The 23926-nt window shown below is 34.8% G+C and overlaps 2 protein-coding genes across 5 annotated transcripts; both read right to left on the reverse strand.

Moving 5' to 3' along the window:
• Positions 1 to 136: 136 nt before the first annotated feature.
• LOC132907315 (solute carrier family 2, facilitated glucose transporter member 1-like) lies at positions 137 to 6622 on the reverse strand. 3 transcript variants are annotated; one of them, XM_060960268.1, is made up of 9 exons: positions 6494 to 6622; positions 6363 to 6415; positions 3665 to 3741; positions 2103 to 2210; positions 1754 to 2027; positions 1391 to 1684; positions 912 to 1318; positions 557 to 828; positions 137 to 465 (listed from the first exon to the last, which is right to left on the reverse strand). In XM_060960268.1, exons 1-9 carry the CDS (start codon positions 6511 to 6513, stop codon positions 366 to 368), a joined length of 1605 nt encoding a protein of 534 aa, XP_060816251.1. In that variant the 5' UTR covers positions 6514 to 6622; the 3' UTR covers positions 137 to 365. The 3 variants fall into 3 exon arrangements, with proteins under 3 accessions (XP_060816251.1, XP_060816253.1, XP_060816252.1); XM_060960270.1 differs by lacking the exons at positions 6363 to 6415; positions 6494 to 6622 and adding exons at positions 2741 to 2874; positions 3873 to 4005; XM_060960269.1 differs by lacking the exons at positions 6363 to 6415; positions 6494 to 6622 and adding an exon at positions 3971 to 4096.
• A 1278-nt stretch (positions 6623 to 7900) lies between these two features.
• Positions 7901 to 23926, reverse strand: LOC132907314 (probable chitinase 10). Of its 2 annotated transcripts, XM_060960267.1 has the most exons (29): positions 23792 to 23926; positions 21161 to 21482; positions 20671 to 20921; positions 20285 to 20338; positions 19575 to 20191; positions 19285 to 19470; positions 19062 to 19206; positions 18601 to 18960; positions 17917 to 18407; positions 17599 to 17827; positions 17350 to 17538; positions 16953 to 17262; positions 16635 to 16873; positions 15539 to 15885; positions 15115 to 15444; positions 14777 to 14945; positions 14489 to 14700; positions 14026 to 14362; positions 13359 to 13763; positions 12955 to 13257; positions 12675 to 12886; positions 12311 to 12589; positions 11908 to 12093; positions 11516 to 11804; positions 11080 to 11435; positions 10542 to 10970; positions 9812 to 10288; positions 9458 to 9583; positions 7901 to 9346 (listed from the first exon to the last, which is right to left on the reverse strand). In XM_060960267.1, the coding sequence occupies exons 2-29, from the start codon at positions 21478 to 21480 to the stop codon at positions 9188 to 9190; spliced, it is 8007 nt and encodes a 2668-aa protein (XP_060816250.1). In that variant the 5' UTR covers positions 21481 to 21482; positions 23792 to 23926; the 3' UTR covers positions 7901 to 9187. The 2 variants fall into 2 exon arrangements, with proteins under 2 accessions (XP_060816250.1, XP_060816249.1); XM_060960266.1 differs by having other exon boundaries at positions 17350 to 17827.

The following is a 23926-nucleotide window of genomic DNA, read 5'->3' on the forward strand; positions in this document are numbered from 1 at the left end:
ACAATTACATATTTAAAAACATTGGTTCGTTTACCGGAAACTTAATGTCAATGTGATTTAACTGTAATTTTCGTTAACAAATGTAAAATCTAACAATTTATCTTTTCATGTATTCGAAAATAATTAAATGATGTAATTATATTAATAAATTGAATATTTCAAAATTTGTAATTATTTAGATACAGATGTTTAGATAAATGCAGTATTAACAAAATAAAAAATAAAAGTATAATAAATTTCTTATCTAAATCGTAAAAAAATAATCCTTATTAATTAAATATTTACATAAACCTTACAACGAAAAAATTGTAAACCTATCTATTCATTAGAAAGTATTAGACCATATAAAGTACCAGTTTTTAAATTTAAGCATGACGGATGGAATTTGGTCTAGAGTTAAATCCTTGACTTATTGATGCTGCAATGTCCATCGTATTCTTTCCTCTAGTCTCAGGTAAGTATATCCTATATAGAATAATATTATATTATTACAGGATACATCGTAAGTAATTACAAATGATTGTATCATCTGTGAATTTGATTTTTTAATACATACCTAACAATTTGTCCTAATAATAAAAGAAATACGGCAAATATTAAAAAAGTATATGGTCCCATGATACTTTCTATTGTTGGGAACGTCATTCCTACTATAAAATTTCCACCCCAATTAAAAACACTACCAAGTGCCATAGCTGCTGGTCTAGGACCAACGTCGAATAATTCAGATCCAATGAAGTATGGTATTGGTCCAAGACCAATTCCATAAAATATCACATAAGCCAGAACGGCTATCGTACATATTATTGGCATATGCGATGACAGATGCTGTAAGGACACAAATAATTATTTAACAAGCTAAACTTTCAACTTCTAATACAAATTATTCTATTCAAAATAATTTTACTTACAATTAATAAAATGGAAGTACATAAAATTATCAAACATCCTAAGCACAAATATATACTAGTAAGTAGGACACCTCTCCTATTCAAAGTTGACATCACTGGTACTGAAGCAAGAGCCATACCAATGTTAGCCACACCAGTACCAAGAGTAGCATATTGTGCTCCAGTAATGCCAAGTCCAGCATTGATAAATATGGAGTTAGAATAGTAAAATACAACGTTTATACCACTCATCTGTTGACCGAATTGTATTATACAAACTAAAAATACAGGAAGCTTTAGATTTGGATCTTTAAAAATGCGCTTGATAGTCCAAGGTTCGGCTGTTGTTTTTGTTTCTATTTCTTGCTGTAGACTAGAAATTTCCACTTCTAGTAACATTATATCCATTTTACGTATTCTACTCAGTTCTGAAATATTAAAATAGTCTTGAATGTTATTGTGAATATACCAATTACTACAAGACTAGTATTTTTACTAACCATCCAAAGCTTTCTGCTTCTGTTCCCTGATTATATATAGATATTTAGGACTTTCTGGTAAAATAATGCTTGTAAAAACCAAGGCATATATACATAATGGAACAAATGCTCCTAGCATATAATGCCAAGAATTTTCAGTTCCTAGAACTGTATCAAGTCCTGCAATTTGCCCTAAAAATACTCCACATGTAATTCCTAGTTGACATATTACTCCAACTGCACCTCTTAGCCTAAGTGGTGCAATTTCTGACATGTACATTGGTACTATGCTTGTCGCGAAACCTCCAGATAGTCCTGGAAAGATATAAAATTTTCATATAACAAATAATTTCACATTTTTGAATTTGGTATCCTAAAACTTACCAACAACTAATCTGCCTGCTAACAAAATTTCGATTGAATTTAATTTGCGTATTAGAAAAAACATTGCAGCTCCTATAATGCCAAATATGTTTCCAACAAACAGTGCTCCTTTTCTTCCATATCTATCTGCCACCCAGCTTGAGAGGAATGAACCAGCTGCCCCTCCAATGAGAAAAATTGAGACAACACTAGACCAAACTATTTTCAGGCCATTTTCGGATACATCCATGCCATATCTTTCTCTAATACTTTCATTACAAAATGCACCCACCAGCTATAATTAACATAAATATATTTAATAAATAAATATACTTACAAGTTTCTATAAAACACAAGTTGAGACACTCACATGGGCTGCATTATTTAGTACCCCTATATTAAATCCTGTTGGTACAGCTGATCCTAAGCAGCAGGTAACAGCTGCTAAAGCTAATGTGATGGTCCATCCTCCTGGTATCTAAGAAAAATAAATATTGTCTTGTTTGCTTTTAAAGAGCAAAGTAGAAAGTATTACATATTCATAGATATTTCACTTGTAACTTGAAATTCATTTTTAAATGTAAAACAAAATAGCAATTCCTATGTGTCCTGTTCATTAGAAATTAAAGAAAATGCAAATTACAAAACAGTGTGATCATGTTAATGCCACTGGTGATTTATTCATAGTTGTATCACAGTAATATGTGAATGTAATAAAATAATGGAATTTAAACGAAAATACAAAAAAAAAATGGTATGTAATGATAACAACACATAGCCAAAAATATATTTGTGAAACATAAAAATCCGTGAAATACCAGCAACACATATTAAGGCACTTTAGCATGTACCATAGGATATGTGATGGTGCAGCACAATAAATCATATGATATAATTTATGTGATCAATGTTATGAGTAATACAATATAAGATACACTGGTAAGTTTGCATTTCTCTTAAAAGAAGGAAAATAAAAAAAAATATATATATAAAACCAGAAAACCATACCACTGAAACAATTAAGCATCATAAGCAATAATGTGTTGCACCTTGGGAGACCAATCAGTGATATAATGGAAAAGCCTGGATGGAATGATGGAATAAAACTCAATAAAACCACACATCACTGGCAAACCTGGAAACTATGTAGACAACCAACCATGCATTACTAAAACTTTATAAAAAATAGATCTAGATCTAGTCTCAGTTTTTCAATTACACAAATGTGTATATACAAAAATATCTCTTATAGAGAATCTTTTGATGGAGAAATATCAAGAATGGAATTAATAATCAAATGTGGACTTAAAAAATGGATCACAAAATATGAATAGATTGCTTATAAATTATTTTTATATAATATTCTACTTTCTCTCTTTTGAATGATTTTCATGTCATTAGTTTTTACATAGTGGCTGTTATAAAATTAATAAACTAAATACTTATGAAATATTATCATTATGAAATCATATTAAATGAAACAATATCAAAAGGAAGAAAAAACAAATTCAAATGAGGTATATGATAATAGAAAACAATTTGACCTTTAAATAAAAGTAAATCTCTGCTTATGTCTTTTAATGATAAAGCAATGACAACCGAAGTAATATGTAGATTGATTCCAATGCATAATTGAAAAAGGTGCTTTTATATCTTGTTCTTTATTTTTTACACACTTTCATATCATTCGTACTTAAGTTAAACAAGGGAGCTATGTACAAGGATAACATACATAGAACTCAAGTGTTTTAATCAAATATTATGAAATGCTCGAGTATTACATGTTCATTACACTATCTGTGATTCAGATCTTAAATAATCTGTTTCATTAATATACAAATTAAGGATATAGCTTGAAATTCATCGATACGTACAAAATCGTTAAACAATGCATGCTTCTATTTCGAATTTTATTTAATAAATTATACTTACTGATCTTTCGTTTAGATTATCCGAATTAGATCGACGATTAGATCGCTCAGAGTCCGTGAGTACTGCGGCATGACTATCTATAATTATGATTAGTTATTATATTTATCATGTTAAAATAAAGTTAGATATACTTGCACTATGAACATGCTACATTAACGAATAAACGATCAATCTAAATAAATCTAGAAACATAAATTTAAATAAATACCTTGCTGTCTAAAGCAAAAATTTTGTAGAAATAATATTTTATGAAGAAAATAGGTAATAAAATTAGAGCAACTATTGAAAAATTTCGAAAAATATTACCTAACCCTAACGCCATACTTTGTATAACATGTGTCACTGTGTCACTGACACGACTTCACACGATGTCAAAATGGCAAGTAACACTAGAAACTTAAAAATGGATTGGTAACCCGGAACTTTGGCTTCGACTTTGTATACAATTGTATCAATATGTACGTATATGCTATTGTATATAGAAACAGAATGAAGAAATTTCTTATTTTACTCAAGCAATTATTGGTGAAAACGTATACAATTTCTAAGGTAGATGCATCAACCTTCGAGCGGTAGAACAATGTTCAAAAAATGTTTGAAATACGCAAATGTGCACTTTCAGATGTTTAATTGAATCAGCTTTTCCTTGAAAAGTATTACGTAGTTAGTAAATGCACATTCTACAATCTCACGAATATTAAATAAACTATTGATTTAGAATAATTATTTAATATATAAAGTTCACGGAAGTATTTGAACATATATAGAGATCTTTTATGAATATATTATGTATGTTAACGAAACATTTTGACATTTTATTAGCACTATAATGAAATATGATTACCATGATTATATTGGTAAAGTATTCAGACAGTCAATTTTCTATTATTTAATAAGCCTTAATATTCAGTATTACTAGTTATACCACTATTACGCTTATTATATGTATAAGTAGTTATTAATGCTGTATACTAAATAAATAGAGTTTTATTTTATACCGATGATGATGATGATGGCCTTGAATAGGAGTTGGTTTACAAATTTTATAAACTTTTCAATATTGTACATAACATATTACTACAAATATCTACAGTTATTGTGCTGTATACTAATTTTTTATTAAGTATGTTTGTTTGCAGTAAATATTTTGTAACTTCTACATACATTTTTCGATTGGTTTTAAATTGTACCAATATAATTGTTTAATCATATCTCGTTATAATGTTAATGAAGTTTTAAAATGTTTTATATGTATACATAGAAAACTTCTTCTGGATATTAGGTGTTCGGAAAATTCGTAGTGTAAGAAAAATTTTACTAGAATTACACTTTTTACCATCTGTATTTTCAAGAATCTTTCCTTCAAAGATAGTTCGCCTTTTTCGGTAACGAATATCCTTTCAATACAGGCTAGAATATTTTATTTCTTGTCTATTTCTTTTGACAAACTTTCATGAGCCATTGTATACATATATATACATTGTAAATATAATTCGCCTTATATCATTTAATAACAATTGAGTTCCAATAGATGCGTAAAATAAAGTCAATCGATTTATCTCCAATGATATTCAATTATAATTATAATTCTTCTCAAAATATTCTTCAGAAATAATCAATTTCTTTAAATAATATCCAGTCAATCCATAAATTGTAGATCGTACGATTTGAACGAATGATCGTCGATTCTTCTATAACACGATCCTCATTCACGATAAATATGAATGGTATGAAGCGCGGTTTGTGTCTTCTATTTTTAAAAGAGGAATGTCGTCCTTCCTGAAAGTTTGCTTCCTGGATGAAGATATCATTTACCTAATTGCATCATACAAAGAAGGCGGAATTACAAATGTAAATATTGAATTGAGAGACGCGACGATATTCAAGCACGTGCATACATTATTCTCACATGAAAAGATCCAATGTCAACGAATGAAGTGTATTAAATGTAAAACCGTGACTAAAATGTGTTTCAGTATGACATGTACTCATAAGCTAGAATTTACAATTTGTCTTTCAGTAACAGAATTTCATAAATTTGTAAAATAAGAAAAAAGTGTTGATTAAATTTTTGGAATGCTCTTTTACTCAGTCTTGTAGTTAATACATATTAAATATTATCAAATTTCAAGATGATAATGCTTGATATTTTAAGTAGACTTTCGTTATCGGATTTGGCATAAATAATTTATTATTATCAGACTGCGGATGATTATGCATTGATAGGCTTAAAGCTACAAAAAGGTATACATATAAAATGTACATGGTATAATGCTTGTTATCATATTCAGTGAAAGAAAGGAATTTCTATTTCAATTCCATTTCTTTCATTAGGTTTGTAAAAATATGAATATGCATGAATATCTTCAATTTAGTGGTTATACATTGTTGTTACATGCAGATTGACAATACTTTCACAACCACTTCATCACTATTTAATTCCAGACATATATTAATTTCAATCGGACAATGGAATGGAAACTAAACCAAAATGTCCAACGCGTAACTAATAAGAATGAATAATTCATCATTACGATGCATGCAAGATTTTAATAAATGATTTTAAATTAACCAACGTTTTATGTTTTTAATGATATGTTTCATTACCTGATTTATATATGTCCACAAACACATACGAAGTATGAATAGAGAATGAATAAATAAAATAAATAAATATAATTCATTAGCTTTTACATACCTCTATAATCAAGCATGTCTCCCACTTCGGAATCACAACGCATATATGATGAACTGCGTAAAGGAAAACAATTCTTAAAATAACATGTCACAACTTGCATATTCAAATAATTTAAGAAATAGATCACAGACCGTTCAGAATCGAATACCATCGCTGCATTAGTCGCTTTCTACACGTTTTTATCTATCAATCTAAATCTATTTAGTGTCAATGTACGTTTCAATGGTTTCTGTTTCGCCTTTTTATAGGTTTAGTAAGTGTCGCGTCGATAACATTCAATTATCGAAATTTATCAATCGATTTCGCCAATCGAATTCTCGACAGTTTAAATAAATTTTCGAACATCAACAGATATTAAGGAGTGTCTTCTCTCATTTGAAACAAAACAAGTTGGAAGTTCCTAATTCGTAAAGTAAACGTTTTTGTTTTTCTTTCACCAACGCGATAACGGCCAGAATACACACTTCTTAAATTACTCGCCGATCGCCGCTTGTGCAGAAGCAATGTCACTCTACTTTCTCGGTAATAATGAAATTTTTACACGTTTATAATTTATTTTTATAGAAAGTTTTCATTTATTTCTATTTCAATGTTTTTGTCAATTACGTATTTTCAGTGCCACGATGACATCGCAATGTTTAACTACACCTATCAACGATTAAATTATAATATTTTATACCAAAGAAATTAAAATGAAAGATACATGAGAAGGTAAGTAATACAAGATAAAAAGAAAATTTCTGAAAACACATTCTTACTTTACAAAAATGAAATCACTGAAATTCATCAATATACATTGTTGTAAATCTATAAAGTTTCTATGAAAAGCTTCAACTAAAGGTCATTTTGATCATTCTAGTAATTCTAGTATTAAATTGTAGAAAATTTCATATGTGATTGCATATAATGTAGAGGCATAATGTGTATAGTTTAAATGACTTACTAGCCTTTTCTTGCAGTAAAGTTTTTTTCGATGAACCCGAGTCCTAGTATGCACGACTGCTTGTCTACTTCGTTACACTGTTCACGGGGGACTAGCTCAAATGCTGTAAATGATTTCCGAAGTGGGAATCCCCACCATTTTTCTATCCTCTCCAACAGAGTTTACATTACGTACTTCTTATTTATTCATGTAATTAATTCCAGTCTTGAACAATCAACTGTGTGAGAAATTCTGCGAGAAAAACTTCACTTTCAACGAGCTCAACATTATTTTAATTTTAATTTGTAATCGTTCGAAAATTTTGCGTTAATTGGCGAATATCAATAATCTAAGTGATATAGTAAAATATCTACTATAATAAAAAATGAATACAGATAAATTTACAAGTATATATAGTACTGTTAATTGGTCAGAATTTTGCCTTGATAATTGGCCGTTGCTATCTCTATCATTTAAGGGAGTATCTTTGTGAAGCAAAATTTAGCGTTATAATGTATTTCTTTCATTTACATTGTCCTGAGTCAAGAAAGCCATTTCTTTTTATATGGATAAATTTAAAACTTCGTTATCTCGGGTTCGGTATAGAATACTACTGTTTCATTCTATGTCTTTATTCATTCCACATTAAGATAGGATTATCGCTGTAAATTATTTCTTGCTAACTGACTAGACTAAGTCTCAGTCAGTTAACAAGCCAATATTCCATATAAAACAAACTTTTCAACAGAATCTGAATCAAAGTTAAATTGGAGTCAAGCTATAAAAATCTTTGCCAGAATGAAACTCATTAATTACTTATTTTTCTTATCTTTCGGGATAAATAATTCATTCGTATAATCCACTTTGTTCTTTATCTTATACTGAATCTTATACTGATAACTTATAAAAATTGTATGAAAATTGCGTGTATTTATTATACATATATGTATATATAATGTATAATACATATGTATGTATAATATATAGTGCATGCATGCACTTCCGAGTTTGATTAAAATTGTCTTCCCGAGGAACGTACTGGTAATTTCATGTTCTCTAGTCTTACATGCGAAAGAAAATTCTATGCACGTCACTCGGAAGAGTTTTTCAGATAATTTAGGCCTCTTTCATACGACGATACATATATGATGGATATAGATGTTAACTGTTCATTATGGAAGCGTTCACACGATTTTATAATGAATAATGTATAATCGGTATCTATCATACACGTATTATATACGTGTATCGCAATATGAAATAAGGCTAACAATATTTGTTTGTTTATATGCGATTACTTATCTATCATTTAATTTTTCTTATTTTATTTCAAACATAAAGTTCAAACGTTAAACGCAACATACGTAATCGATTTTTTAATTATAATGAATCGGATTATTATATGATATTTATCTCCCGATTCATCGTATGTAATGCCCCATTACATCAATAACGAGTTAATTAATTCACTAAAGAAAAAAAAGAGTACAAACGTTGGATAGAAAAATTATTCTTTTTTTTTATCAATGTTTTATCCGTAGATAGATCTAAAGCAGATGATCTAATCACTATTACTCGTTACAGAGATATGTACTATTATACCATGAAACGGAGAATAAGGTGAATCAGAAAGTGCTATGATAGAATCCTGTTTGATCCTATACAATCACATTGTTGGCAATTGTAACGCGATACAAGAATCAAGGTAAACGCTGTTCTCTTCTTTTTTCTCTAAATTGTATTATTCTTCCTGAGACATTACGTTTGTGAATTCTTGCCGTACAGTACTTATGCTGGCTGATACGGTCGATCCGAGATTTATGGTCATCCGTGAAAGTGGAACGTAACGTCAATAAATTGTCATCCGTGAATTACTCGCGCGTTTGTCTAAAGTACGTATATCTCAAGTACAATCCATTCTGAGATTTCGTTCTCCTCTAAGTCCTTGACTAAGCGCTGTTGTTAAAGGATATTTTCCACAGCCACAAAGATTTGTGAAGTCATCTACATCTAAAGACCATATCAAGGCACCACCAAGATTTAGATCTCTTATGAATTTCGTCTGGAAGAAAACAAGTGGACATCTATGTATTTAGACGATAAGAGTACAATGTTACAACGCAAATATTCTCATGCATCATTCTTGCGTCAATGATTCATAGACGTTAGGTACCTTTTGCATTACACTGGATACATCTTCATAGCTGACCCATTGGTCACCTCTGGTAGCATACGGTCCACTCAGATTCTTCGAATCCTTGATCACGGACCAATCTCTGTTTTTTACGTTGTTACATATCTGTGAAAATGTTTATTAATGGGGAAAACATTCGGCTTAACCTCCGGATATAAAAATAAATTAATGTTGCAATTCATGTAAACATGATTATGGAGAAAATAGGAAAATTTTCCATAGATAAATCTAATTCGATTGCAATAGCAATTTAAATCACACTTACCGCGTATGTTATTTTACTATTTATCATGCAAATACGATTAATCTATCGAAGAATAAATTCATACATACCTCGTAATAAGCAAGCATGCCGGCTGATTTGGTGAAGTCTCCTGGAAGCCCGGGCCCGGAAACTTGTGCGTTAAGGCCCGGTGTTCCTTTTCTTTGCAATTTTCTCGATAACGTGAAGCTTTGCCCATATGCTGGTATGCCCATTATCAGTTTATTCGATGGCACACCTTGCTCCAGCCAATGGATTATTGTAAAGTTCACGTTCAAATATTTGGTCTGCTCATCCAGATTACGATAAAGCGGAGCTACGTGACCAGTTTTGTCCTCCCAATAGCCATGATAGTCATAAGTCATAACATTTATCCAATCGAGGTATTTGATTAATGCTGGAACGTCGTAAGCTACGTCGATGACTTCTTTGCTAGCAGAAACACCAGTGGAAAGGAGCAATCCTTTAGGTTTGAATGTTATGCTTAGTTCCTTTAGCAGGGCTGCAAAAGCTTCCCTATCACTTGATGGTCCACGATTGCAATCAACCTAGAAAATGGTTCATTAATTTATATATAGATAAAGATAAAGCAACTTTGATGCTTGAGAAGAAAATATGATTAATAATGGCAGAAGAATTTTACAATTTATAAGAATACAAGTGAATCATGGATGACTCACGATAATATAAAAGATAATATAAGCGTAGCTACTTATTTATTTATATCCTTTTATTTTTTATTTCTTTATGTGAATTTGAAATGTTTAATTCATTTTTGCATTTCCATGTACTTTTTCGTACCTGCCAGCACACTGGATACTCCCAAAGGAGGTCAAGACCATCAAATCCGCGACTTTGAATATAAAGAGCGGCGTGGCGCGCAAATTTTTTCCGTTCTATGGAATTGTGCGCCAATTCGCTGTACTTATTATCTGTAGATTCATCCCAGCCACCCAAACCAAGCAAAACCTTCAGTCCAGTTCTGCTTTTAATATCCGCTATTTTACTAAGAAATTCCTTCTGTCTAGCAGCCTGTGGATTTTGTATAGTTAATCGTTCCGGATCCAACTTCGCGAGGCCGTAAACTATATGAGTACACAAATCTAGATCAATGTCTTCTGGTAGGAATTGTCCTACCCCAGGCCGCTTTCGCGCCCAGTTCATTACATAACAAATCATTTTTTTCTTGTTATTCTCCTGGTCAGAGATTAATGGCAATAACTCGTTCGACTGCAAATTAAAAAGCAAAATTATGTCACAAAGAGAAGAGTTTCATGCAAAACACGACCTTAATAAAACATTGATTCACCAAGGCCCTTTAGGAATGTAAAACTCTTACTTGTCGCTGAGAATCCTGGCATTTGGTGTTTTCAGGCCAGTCGCAACGATTCTCGTTCCAATACAGACCAGGAGGACAAGAATGTTCAGTAAGCTTTCCAAAATTACATAAGAAGTATTTAGAGCAATCTTTCTTATGGGGAACAAATACACGACCGCCGCAGTCGTCTGGTGAACCACCAATTATTGGCGGCTCAGCTTCTATTTCAATAGTATCATCAATATCAGAATCCGGATCCGCGGTTGTAGACGTTGGTGGCAAGTACGTTGGTTTAGCAGAAGTAATAGGTTCCCAACTTGGTCGTTCAGTAGTCGTAGATTCCATGATGGATTCTCCAGCGTCAATCGTTAGAAATGCTGTTTTTAAAATATTATTAAATTTATTTCGATCTTTCGAATATATCTATAAATGAATCTTCATCTTCCAGAATATTTACCATTCGTTACTGGACACAATGGACCTTTGGGATAATTTCTTAGAACCCTGTTCATGGTTCTCAGAAGCGGGCTAGGCTCACAGCCGCATCTGTTCTTGAAGTCGTCCAAATCGAGAGCCCACACCATGCCGCCGCCCAAATCAAGATCCTTTATTAATTCTGCCTTCAGTTTAATTTGTCTGGTATCGTCAAAGCTGACCCACTGATCACCTTTATACGCGTAGGGACCGATACGTCGCTCTTTGTCTTGGATCACGGTCCAACCCTTCTTTAATGTCCTTTCGCATATCTATAATTATTTAAGACCACGATATTACATCAATATTTATTAAAAGAAAGAGAGAGAAAGAGAGAGAGAGAGAAATAAGAAATTCAGAAAGTAGAATACTTACTTCGTAATAAGACAGGAAACCTCTGGCTCTTGTTGCTTCGCCGGCTTCACCGCCGCCATAAGTCGGTGCGTTTAATCCTCTCTCACTTCTTTCTGCCAAGGAGAAGGACTGACCGTACAGTGGTGCTCCCATAACAAGCTTCTTCGCTGGTGCACCTTTCTCCATCCAATAATGAATTGAAAAGTTCTACACAATTATTAAAGTAATATTAAAAGAAATGATATGCAGACGTTCAGAATATTTTATAAAAATTATATGTAATTTTTTGTATGAAAAACATGGATAAGAATTTTTCGTTTTTATTACAGTTCGTTTCTTAAAAAATTAATAAGATTCAGATGTAAATAGATTTATCGATATACATATTCATCGTTAATGGTTTTAAGTTCTGACGTGCACTTACCGCGTTGAAAGTTGGCTCCCAGTCATTGGGCAGTCGATACAGTGGCGCCACGTGACCGGTTTTCTTGTCCCATTGACCATGATAATCATACGTCATTACAGATATCCAGTCTAAGTACTTCGCCAAGCTTGGTACGTCATAGCCTGTGTCAATGACTCGTTTGCTCGGAGAAACCGCGGCGGATAACAGTAAATTTCTTGGTTTGAATTGTTCGCTCAACTCCTTCACTAAACTAGCGAATCCTTCTTTGTCTGTAGCTGGACCTTTTTTACAGTCGACCTAAAATTTATTTATCGACATGTTACTTTTTACTAATCGAACAATCAGATCGAAGATTATAAATGAATAAACGCGAGTTTATTACCTGCCAGCACACTGGATACTCCCAATCTAAATCTAAGCCTTCAAACTCGTACTTTTCGATAAATTGGATCACAGTCGTGATGAATTTTTGTCTGGCTGATGGCGAATTCACCAAACGACTGTATTTGTTACCTGCTGAATCATTCCATCCTCCAATAGCCATTAATACCTTTATTCCCTTCGATTTTAAAGCCGCGACCCTTTCGTAGAACTCTAGAAATGACAATACAATGATATATGGAGAAAAAGAAAAATTGTATGGGATGTATCTCGATATTTACTGTTGTCTATATCAGCCCATGCATCATGTGGTTTAATCGTTAACTGCGATCCATCGAGTACCGCGAAACCATATAGAACATGAGTACACAGATCGGGGTCTATATCTTCTGGCAAGAACTTTCCTCCTTCTTGACGATACCAGGCCCAATTTGTAAAATAACAAATCATTTTGAATTTATCGTCAGGTTGCAGTTGATCCCTCGACGTTGAAGATGGCACGGGTGTTTTAACAGTGGTGGATATTACCGTGGGCGCCATTGGACCTTGATCTAAATCTTCCACTGTAATCGGTGGCTTCTCAACTATAAACGAAACCGAAAATAAAAAACAAATATATATATATAAACCGAAAACTGAAGACAAAAATGAACAGCTAGAAATTAATTGAATAAAAATTAATTACGTTCTTCATCTTTGTTGGGAGGACTAGCTAAAACTTTTTGAAGAGTATGCATCAACGGATGCGGTCCTTCGTCGCAGCGTCCCCGGAAATCATCGAGATCCAACGCCCACACCATTCCACCACCAAGACCCATGTCCCTAACATACTCGGCTTTCCGTCGAATCATGTCAGCATCGTCAAAGCTCACCCACTGACTGCCCTTATATGCATAGGGACCCATTCTGTGCTCTGAATCCTGAACGACGTTCCATCCACGGTTCCGAATCCTATCGCAAATCTCGTAATAGGACAAGAATCCTGCAGCTCTAGTAAATTCACCTGTTTGTCCAGCACTAGCTGGCACATTTAATCCTGTACCTGCGTTGCGGTCGTTTATGGAGAACGACTGTCCGTACAGTGGCATTCCTGTTATTGGGATAATTCAGTTAGATGAATATTTAATTCGTATTTTTATAATTAGGCCGCGGATTTTTATGGCATTTATGAGAAATTTAAAAGCGCGAGATTGCACATAATATACAAAGATATAAAAAATATCCAAAATAAAGTACTCTTTATGATATTTAGTGGTTGAAATATAATATCATTAATATAAATAAAAATATAAAATTGTATAAAAATCCACGGTCTACTTATAATATAATATTGTAAAATAAGAAATAAATACCCATAACGATGTTTCTACGAGGAGCTCCCTTAGCGATCCAATAATTGATGGAATAATTTGCGTTGAAGTAATAATAGTCATCTTCAGGATGGTAGTAGAGCGGCGCTACGTGGCCAGTTTTCTTGTCCCATTGACCATGGAAATCGTAAGTCATCACTGCAATCCAGTCCAAATATTTAGCGAGTGCTGGAACATCGTAGCCTTTGTCGATCACTTGTTTGCTCGGCGAAACCGCTGAACTGAGTAATAATCCTCTGGGTCTCAATTCGTTGCTCAATTCTTTAAGCAAATCTGCGAAGCCTTGTTTATCTGAAGATGGACCTTTACTGCAGTCAACCTAAGATGAATGTAATGTTCAGTAATTTTTATATATGTATGTAAAGAGTTAGAATATTTATGTATATTTTATACGATATACATTATGCATGTTCATGTATATTTATTAATGTTGATATACACGTACTTGCCAGCAAACTGGGTATTCCCAATCCAAGTCAAGCCCATCGAAATCGTATTTTTCCAGGAATTGGATTGCTTGTTCAATAAACCTTTTCCTAGCAGTAGGATTATTCACTAGACGACTGTATTTGTCTCCAGCTGAATCGTTCCAACCTCCCAGAGCAAGAGATACTTTCAACCCACGTTTCTTGTACGCGACTACGCGTTCGTAAAAATCTGTTCGGCATAGATTTACATTTATATTTACACTCTGCGTTTGGTAATGTCAATATGTTCTTAACAAATGACTTACGATTGTCGTAATCGGCCCAGGAGTCGTGAGCCTTGATGATTAGGTCAGAATAGTCTAAAACAGCAAATCCGTAAACGATATGGGTACAGAGGGTGTGATCGATATGTTCAGGAAGATAACGACCGACTCCTCTTCGATACCAGGCCCAATTCGTGAAGTAACACACGATCTAACAATGAAGAAATAAGTGATCAGACACAAAATATCCAAAGTACAGTACTTGTTATAATATTTAATAGGAGAAAGAAATTTCTGCCTAGGTCCTATTCTTTTAGTTATATTTATAAAAATATGAATTTGTATAACTATCAGCAGTTTAATTACGATAATGATTTTACTTTGTAATGGCCAGACAATGGAGAAACTTTGTCAGCATCTATCACGGCCGATGGCAAGGTGGTCGTAGCTTGAGTCGTGCTTGGTACCCAAGGCTTTTCAGTACTCGTTGGATGATTAATTGGCTTATCGCTAGGTGTGTTGGAATCTTGATTATCTGTTGATACAGAGTTATCTTGACAATTAGCTCTAGATGGCCAGTCACATATTCGAGTTCTCTCATTAAAGTGTAATCCTGGAGCGCAACGGAATACTTCGTAGCGGCCCCATAAACATGCTTGGAAGCTTTCACAATCTCCTGGAACACCTGTGTAACTATCAGGTGTACACGACTAAAAGAAAACAGTTGAAAATATTCTGTTACTTCGATAACTTCGTGACTTGTAATTTTAATGATATTAATAATTTTAGTAGTAAGTTACTTACAGTTGACTTGGTACCTCCTGCAACCAACGAGGCTGTTTTCTTCGGTTTCTCGATGCAAGGATTCTTGAAAGCCCAGTCGCACATGCCCTTCTCCTTGTTCCAGTTCAATCCTGGTCCACATTGTTGAGAAATTAAATTTCCATTCACGCAGATATGGAAACTTGTGCAGGAATCTGGATAGGAGTAATATTCGCCGTGTACACAATTTTTTGGTGGCTTTCCGTTCGAAGCTTCCATAATTGGTTTTTGGGTGATAGGTCTGGGTGAAGAAGGTATGAATGCCGTAGTTGGTTTTTTCGTAGTGGTGGTTCTTATGGTGGTCCATGATGGTTTTTGAGTCACAGAACCTATTTTAAACAAAAGTACAAGATGTTACAATTTACCACAAAATACTTTTAGAATTAATAATTGTTTTATGTTTATGGATATATTTATACCAAACGGTCGCGAAATTTTGTACACTTGCATCAAAGTGGGATTTATTGAGATTAGAATGAGAATTATGTGATTAACGTAAATCATCTTTTGACCAGACAACGAGGAGAAAGACACGAACAGTGCAGAATTCTCGCTGACACTGAGCGTCACATACGAATCGAATTGATTACAAAGGGGAGATGCTTGCCTGGAGGCGGCGATTGCAAAACTATTAGAGAGATGTATGCAGAAATGAAGATGTTTACTGATATTGCACGGGGATAAACAGGTTTGCGTTACTCCTAATGAACCGATGCATCTGTCGATGACAACGTCTCAAGAAGTTACGTAGAAGAATACATTGTATAATTATCACAGAACAGTAATAACAGAGTAAGTTGAATCTTTTATATGTAACATAATATACATTTTTACATATACAATTAATATACATAATATACAATATTGTCAGCTTTAAAAAATAGAAACCAATTGACCAAGGAATAAAGTCTTTGATCGACAAGAAATATATTCGTCATTCACATATCAGAAAATTTTAATGTCATTAGGGATACCTTTACGCAAGAAGTTATTCTGGTAGCTAAGCTTCTTTCGCTTTATTGAATTGAATAGTTTTCTCTGATGAATAAATGCATATGATAAGAATGGGAAAACTTACCTGTCCCTGCTTGACATTTCGCCGCAGCTGGCCAATCGCAAATGCGTCGTCTCGCGTCCCAGTGCAATCCTGGCGCGCATTGTTCGCGTTGCAATTCACCAAGCACGCATCTAAAGTAGTTGTTGCAGTTATCAGGATCCGGCACGTATTCTCCTATCGTACATGGCTGTTCTGGTTTTGAGGAGTCTGTTGGTTTCTCTATGCCTTGCGTGGCTTCTGTTGTTAATTGCTCCGGTGCTCTACAATTATGTTATGGTAAAAGGTATAATAAAAAATACATACTTATTAATTACAAATAAATAAAATAGTGCGTAGTACTTGGTTGAAGTCCATGTTGAAGAAGCAGTGCTGGTTGATTGAGTCCACCAGACCGTGGTACTGCTTTTAGTTGTTGACTCTGGTCGTTTGCTTGGTTTCCAAGTCCAAGTGGGCCAAGTAGTAGTTGTATGATGACTGTCTGTACTCGGCTTTTCAGTCCACATTGGCCACGTGGTTGGCTTTGCCATTGGCGTCGTTGGTCGAGGAGTGTCTCCCACTGCGTCACTGTGAGTCGTCAATGTTGGAGGTTGTGGCGTAACTGGTTCTGGTGGCCGTCCGCATCCTTCGGAAGCTTTATTCTTTAAACGACCTACAATTTAACATACGCATTTCTACTTTTCTGGTACTTGAGGTTTATATTTCGATTTTAAGATGATTCGTGAATGAACCAATTCACCTAGTGCACGATTTATGCTCTTCAATAGTGGGAAGGATTCCGAACAACAGCGATTTAAAAAGTCGTCCAAGTCCACTGTCCACAATGTTGCACCCCCATAACCACGTTTCAAAATGTATTCTCCTTTCGCGAAGACGCTCTCCTGATTGTCGTAGCCTACCCACTGGTCTCTACGGTACGCACTTGGCCCTAAAATGGAACATTTTGCGTCAAAAGATAGATATTTACTTTCTTCTTTTGGCTTCTTACCTAATCCTGTCTCCCAGCCCTTGTTCTTGATCCTGTCACAAACTTCGTAATAGGCCAGCATCCCAGGTTGTTTGGTAAATTCTCCAGCAGTTCCAGGTCCAGTGGCAGGATCTCCAAGGCTTGTTAAATTTTCACTAGACAGTCGATAAGCTTGTCCATATAAAGGTATGCCTGCCAAAAGTTTCGATTTGTCCGCTCCAAGATTTATCAAGTACTCCATCGTGGAATTCTAAAAAACATTTGATAATAAATTCTTCTTGTTCCACAGAATGTAAAATGTAATGTAAAATCTAAAATGTAAAATCTTGCAAAACTTACGACATTGTAATATGGATTGATGTCGTCAGTATTTCCAAATAAGGGCGACAAGTGACCCGTTTTTGCCTCCCAAGCACCATGATAATCATACGTCATCACTGATATGAAATCCACCATTTCCGAAATTTCACGGACTTCATAGGCTCTGTCGATCACTTCTTTATAACCTGAGAATGCTACAGCTAACGTAAGCCTCGGTTCCTGTTGATCGAACCCTTTTCTCAGTTCCTGAATTAATTTGGTGAAATTAGGCTTGTCGGAATCGGGTCCCTTTCTGCAATTACTTTGCCAACATTTTGGATAGTTCCATTCGAAGGATAGGCCGTCGAAATTGTGCTTTTTCAAGAAGTTTATCGTAGCTGTAACGAATTTGCGACGTGCAATGCTACTGCTTATCAAACGAGAGTATTTGTCACCAGTACTGTCTGTCCAGCCTCCGATGGCTAAGAGCACTCTTGATCCTTTGGTCTTCGTCACTCGCTCATATAAATCTGAAAATATTTTTATTTAATAAAGATAAAGAATCGAACTCGTCTTACTCGAAGCAAGCAAAATGATTGATTTGCAATTTTTTATAAAAATTATATGTATAAATATGAAACAGTTCTTTGCTAGAATTTTTTACATAAAACCCTATCATTCTGATTCCTTCTAGTATTGATATTTATACTTTAATATAATTACTGTGTTCTATGTCGATCCAAGGATCTAACGGTTGGATGAGCAATGTGTCTGGATTCAATCCAGCGAACGCATAGATTATATCGGTGCATAGGCGGGAGTCTAATCGTTCTGGAGCGAACAGTCCATCTCCTTTACGGTAGAGCGACCACGAAGTTATGTAGCAGACTACACGGGGACCCTTCTTCGGAGAAATCTCTAAATTTTGAAAAGCTTGCGTTTCCCTTATTTCAGTCTGGTAATGATTTCCTTGCATTTTATCGAATTGTACTGGTTTACAAATGTTCGAATTCGCTTTTACGCAACGGCCATTAGTGGAATCGAAGAATCTTCCTGGTCCGCATTGACCTCGATATCGCACTCCTATGTTCATACGAAGGTATGAATAATATAATTATCAAACTGATTTTAAAATTACCAAAAAATTGTGTGATAAGAATTATAAAATGAATGTATTCGTTTACCATTGTGACAGGAATAGAATCCTGAGCAATTTTCTGGGTCACTAGATAGACCATCGGTAGAACATTCGTTCAATTCTACCTCATCATACAAGCCTATCGATTCGGTTGCAGCGTTCAACATAGGCCACGAATTACCGCAAATACCCTGAAAATATATATTAAATGCATCATATAATAATATTCGTGTGTTTTAATTGTCTAATAAAAATAGCATGATATTAACTTGAAAATCGTCCAAATCAAGAGACCATAAAGAAACTCCACCGAGTCTCACTGATCTAACATAAGCCACTTTGATTTTCACCGACAATGGATCCTCGTAACCAACCCACTGGTCACCACGTTTTATGTATGGCCCCTCCTCGTCTCTTCCAGAGGTCCACAATCCATCTTCCAATTTCTCACAGATCTATAGATAATAATAAGAAAGTAATAATAAAAGTAATAAGAAAGTGCAAAAAAATATAGCTTATAGTAGTCTTTTTTAGGTAAAATACAGTTATTGATAATTACTTCATAGTAAGCCATTCTTCCATTTTTCTGCTGGGTATAAACATCTTCAATCCCCGGCCCGATAATAGGTGCACCAGTGTCCGTGAAATTTCCAAATTTTAAAGTATATCCTTGTCCAAATACAGGTAAGCCAAGAACGATTTTCGATCTGTGTTCTTTCGGGATTTGATCGATCCATTTATTCGTCACTCGAGCAACATACTTCAATGGTGCGGGATGAAGAGCCAATTTTTCTCTTCTGAACGCAGGATTGTCTCTCCAAGCTTTCAGAAGAACTAAATCGGCTGCAGAAGTGATTTCCTGATCCACCGGATCGTCTGGCTTTTGAACAACCGCGAGAATATATTCTCTATCAGCGAAAAGTTTCTTAATCGTTCTCAACAAGAGTTTCAAGTCATTGAAGCGATCTGGCGAACCATCCCAATCGATCTCAACGCCGTCGAAGTCATGCGCTTCGAGAAAACTTAAGATGGATTTTGCAAATTTTTCACAGTGGAGGGTGCAATGGTTCTTGGTCACTTCAGAAAACAGTTTCCCCCGGTTTGGGGCCGTGATCGAGACGAGCACTCGCAATGCTGGATCCCTCGATCGATGTCCCGTTACTGCCTTATATCCACCTATTCGAATTGATGGAATAAATTAACGGGACTCGCAATTTCAACTATATATTCATTCTTTACTCGCGAATTAACAGAGTTTGATCACTTTACCCTTGATCTCGTCATATTCGCGGTCCCTTGAGACGACAACCAGCTCTTCTGGATCTGAAAATAGGAAAATTATTCGCTATTTACTTGTTCTACCATTAATAGCACTGTGTTAGTTAATTATAAATATGCATTGATTACTAAATAATATTATATATCTATAACAGTTACAAAAAGCGTTTCCTTTATCAGGATCTATATTTCATTTTCATCATCATTATGTTTTCGCAGTCATATGAAAGTATTGAAAGTAATGGTACGAAATTTAATATATTTAGACCTAATTAATTAGCGTGAAAATGCTATAATAAATAGATATTATGTATTATTTACAAGTAAATAGTATTATCGATTGCTTTATTAATTATTTTAGTCAAAAGACAAAGTACCCAAAGTGGCAGCAATATAAATCAGATGGCTGCATCGATGGTCGGGCACGGATTGGGGAAACAAAGAGAACGGCTCTATCCTGTGAACCGCGCTGGAGTCCAAATGGCATACCACTTTTGGATTAATGATTTGCTCGGTTCTTGTTAAAGTTGGCGGTGCTAATGGCTCGATCCAGATGGACTCGTGGTCGAAATTACCGAAGAAAGGAGCTTCCCGATGTTCCACGGCGTCCCTTAAAGGTACTCGGCCCCTAAACCAGCATTAATCATCCTTTGTTAATTATCCAATGGATAAACAGTTAAGCGGAAACATCGAGTAGGCCCATTAGCAGCTTCAATTTGCAACCTCGACGAGCAATCGTCAATAAATTAATCATGGAATGGTAAGTACAAGGTGAATGCCGATTCTTTGCAAATGAAATTCCATATCGAAGAAGAACGCGCTTATGAAACAAGATATATAATGTGTATTTTTTATGGCAATACTAACTGCGAGGAATCTTGTAGAGGTAGACTGACGACTTGAAAGCCGATCTTGTTTGCGGGCAACGCTTCGACCGCGTCACGCAGGGGAAATCTCTCCGATCCGTATTCAGCATGGGTGATAGAAGGATCCGTCAACGGGTTCTCGATCATTGGAGGACCTTCGACGGCGCCTCGTTGAAACGAAGGCAGACTGATGATTTCTGCATCTGCTTCTTTTTCGATAGAATCCAATGGGGGTGGTTGTAATATATCAGGAATAAATATTAAGTGGGATGGTCCTGCGGCCGCTGAGGCCACGAGGAGCAGGATCAGCCAAGGAATCATCGCTGAAAGGAAAAAAGTGATGAACAATGAAAACGATATCTTCCTAGTTGCTGGCATAAGATCATAGCTGTTAAAACTATACAGTAAAATTCCATATACTGGAACGAAATTGTAGTTGTGGTCAGATTAACTGAATCTTTTCTGAAAAATAATAAGTAAAATTGGAAAAGCTCTTAATACATGAACTCCAATTATTATATAAACTGTCTTCCAACAAATTCAGATAAATGGAATTCTGCTGCAACCGGTAGTTATAGATATGGTATTATTAATTTTCGAATTCCTATCTTAGTGACTTAGTCGTTAATCATGTACGTTTGTGTCAAACAACTCTAGTTTCTTTTTAACAGAAAATAACCAACAATTGTAAAAACATTCGCGTGGAGAGATACAAGCTTAGTTTGAATGATCGACGGATAAATTAGCAACGACATCGATTAAACTTGACAACGTATCTGACAAGTACAAAACGTGGTAATTAACGAGTAGAGATACTTTACGCGTGAATTATCGGGTGCTAAATGCAGGCTAGGCGATTTATCCAGACGCAGTTTTACAACGTACGTATCTACATGTTGATCGGTAAACCTGTCCTGCGCTCAAGACACTGAAAAATAATATAGAACGAAATGTGCTCCGCATTATAAGGGCTCTGACTGCTGCGATAATTGCTCTTCGGCGAGCTCAGTCGATCACAGTACGTTGAAAAACGATCATTCTTCAAGCGCTAATATATACGATATCCTTAAAGGGCATCTTTCTTGGCTTTCTGGAATGCTAACGAGTTCGGAATGGAAGTTTTTATATAAAACTATATATAATTATACGCACTTAGATATCTGATAATTAATAGTGAAATATATCGTAAGTCTTGAAGATTCCATACGAATATGAAAAAGTCCATTTCTCTTGATTTTTTTACTTTTGTGTCATTTTAATAGCTAGAAAAGAAGTACTTTAATATGAAATAGTCGAAGAAAGGAATAACTCCATAGATTCGAAGATATAAGCCTTTTCAAAATACGTGGTAGACTTACAATATCTTGTGAGAAACGAATAATGTTAGTTGAACTTAATTAATATCTGCCTGCATAATTAATGTTATCGATATATTCAAGATAAAAACACATAGTTAATTCTAAATCGAATGCGAAGATAGTTGTGACGTGAAGTGGAATCTTTCTTCTATCAAAGACAAGAAATATGATTTATCGTGCTTTCCTGTGGTTCACACATTTAACGCTTAAAATCGCCACGGCGAAACGTAATGAGAAGTAGAGTTTTCTATTAGTAAATTGCACACGAGTCAACTTTATTTCGTCGCCGAGTAAATTTAATATTTCTTTTGCAGAAGAATCCTTAGGAACGATCGTAAGGAAGAATACAAATAAACGAGAGATTTTTTATGGAATTTAATCTAGACAGTAACCTTGATATTCACGTACTTTTACTTAAACCAGCTTGCTTGATAACTGCATGACGAATCGTCGGACATGGGGGACACGCGTATAACAATATAAACCGCAAAATCGAAATTTATGCGAACACCGTGCGTTGATTCACTCGAGGACAAAGACACGCGCCGCTACGTGAATCTTCACAATGGTGTTTAGTGATTAAAAATGCGACGCTCGTAGGTGGAAGCGACCGCAAGGAGGACAATGTTTGCTAGCCAGTCTTCAACTACCACTCATCCGATACAACAAATATCAATGACAATACCTTGGATGACAAGCCATTTATCATACATTTCAGCGATCTCGTATTCTTCTATGTATTTTACAACTAAACAATTTTACTAAACAACTGAACTCGAACAATTCACAACATTGTCAAGAATTCATTAGTTTCTAATACAAGTTTAGACGAGACAAAAATTATAAAATATGCAACGATGCTAAAAATATATATATAAGTTAATCTATCGATGTTTAACGAGAATCAAACTGCTTTAACGACTACTTAATAGACTGAATATTACATCGTCTTCTTTTTTTTAGTTTATCACCGAGAAACGCGTTCCAGTGGTAGTAAATTATGGTCGCACGCATATAGAGATGTAATTTTCTGCGGTTAATAACGGACCCGTGTAAATTACAGGGAAGACGCAAACTCGTGAAAAAGTTGAAATTTACATTCTGAAAGCAACGTGTCTCGAAAACTCAACAACTGCGACCTAGAACATCAATAATTTTCTTCGTCGCGAGAAAGCAAGTATATTTTTATCTAATAAAAAATATACATCTTATAACATCGTTATAATATATATCTAACAAGAATCAAACAAATTTAATTAAGAAAACGGACGAACCTTGGCGTAAGCGAGTAACAAAGGGACGTTGTGCAGCAGAAGGTGTCCAGGTTGCGGGCGCTCTACAAACTGACCGATCCGAAGAAGCGTGAATGGCAGCCGATTCTACTGCACTGACCGATGATGATTGAGAAG

This window comes from Bombus pascuorum, chromosome 5, assembly GCF_905332965.1.
Source record: "Bombus pascuorum chromosome 5, iyBomPasc1.1, whole genome shotgun sequence".
NCBI classification, from domain to species: domain Eukaryota; kingdom Metazoa; phylum Arthropoda; class Insecta; order Hymenoptera; family Apidae; genus Bombus; species Bombus pascuorum.

Coding starts and splice junctions, on each gene's coding strand:
- LOC132907315 (XM_060960268.1), bottom strand. CDS start 6,513: ATGGTATTCGATTCTGAACG. Junction 1,319..1,390: donor GAAGCAGAAAGCTTTGGATG/GTTAGTAAAAAT, acceptor TTAATATTTCAG/AACTGAGTAGAATACGTAAA. Junction 829..911: donor GTACTTCCATTTTATTAATT/GTAAGTAAAATT, acceptor GTGTCCTTACAG/CATCTGTCATCGCATATGCC.
- LOC132907314 (XM_060960266.1), bottom strand. CDS start 21,480: ATGATTCCTTGGCTGATCCTGCTCCTCGTGGCCTCAGCGGCCGCAGGA. Junction 17,828..17,916: donor TCAATCCATATTACAATGTC/GTAAGTTTTGCA, acceptor AATGTTTTTTAG/AATTCCACGATGGAGTACTT. Junction 12,590..12,674: donor AGTATCCAGTGTGCTGGCAG/GTAATAAACTCG, acceptor AATAAATTTTAG/GTCGACTGTAAAAAAGGTCC.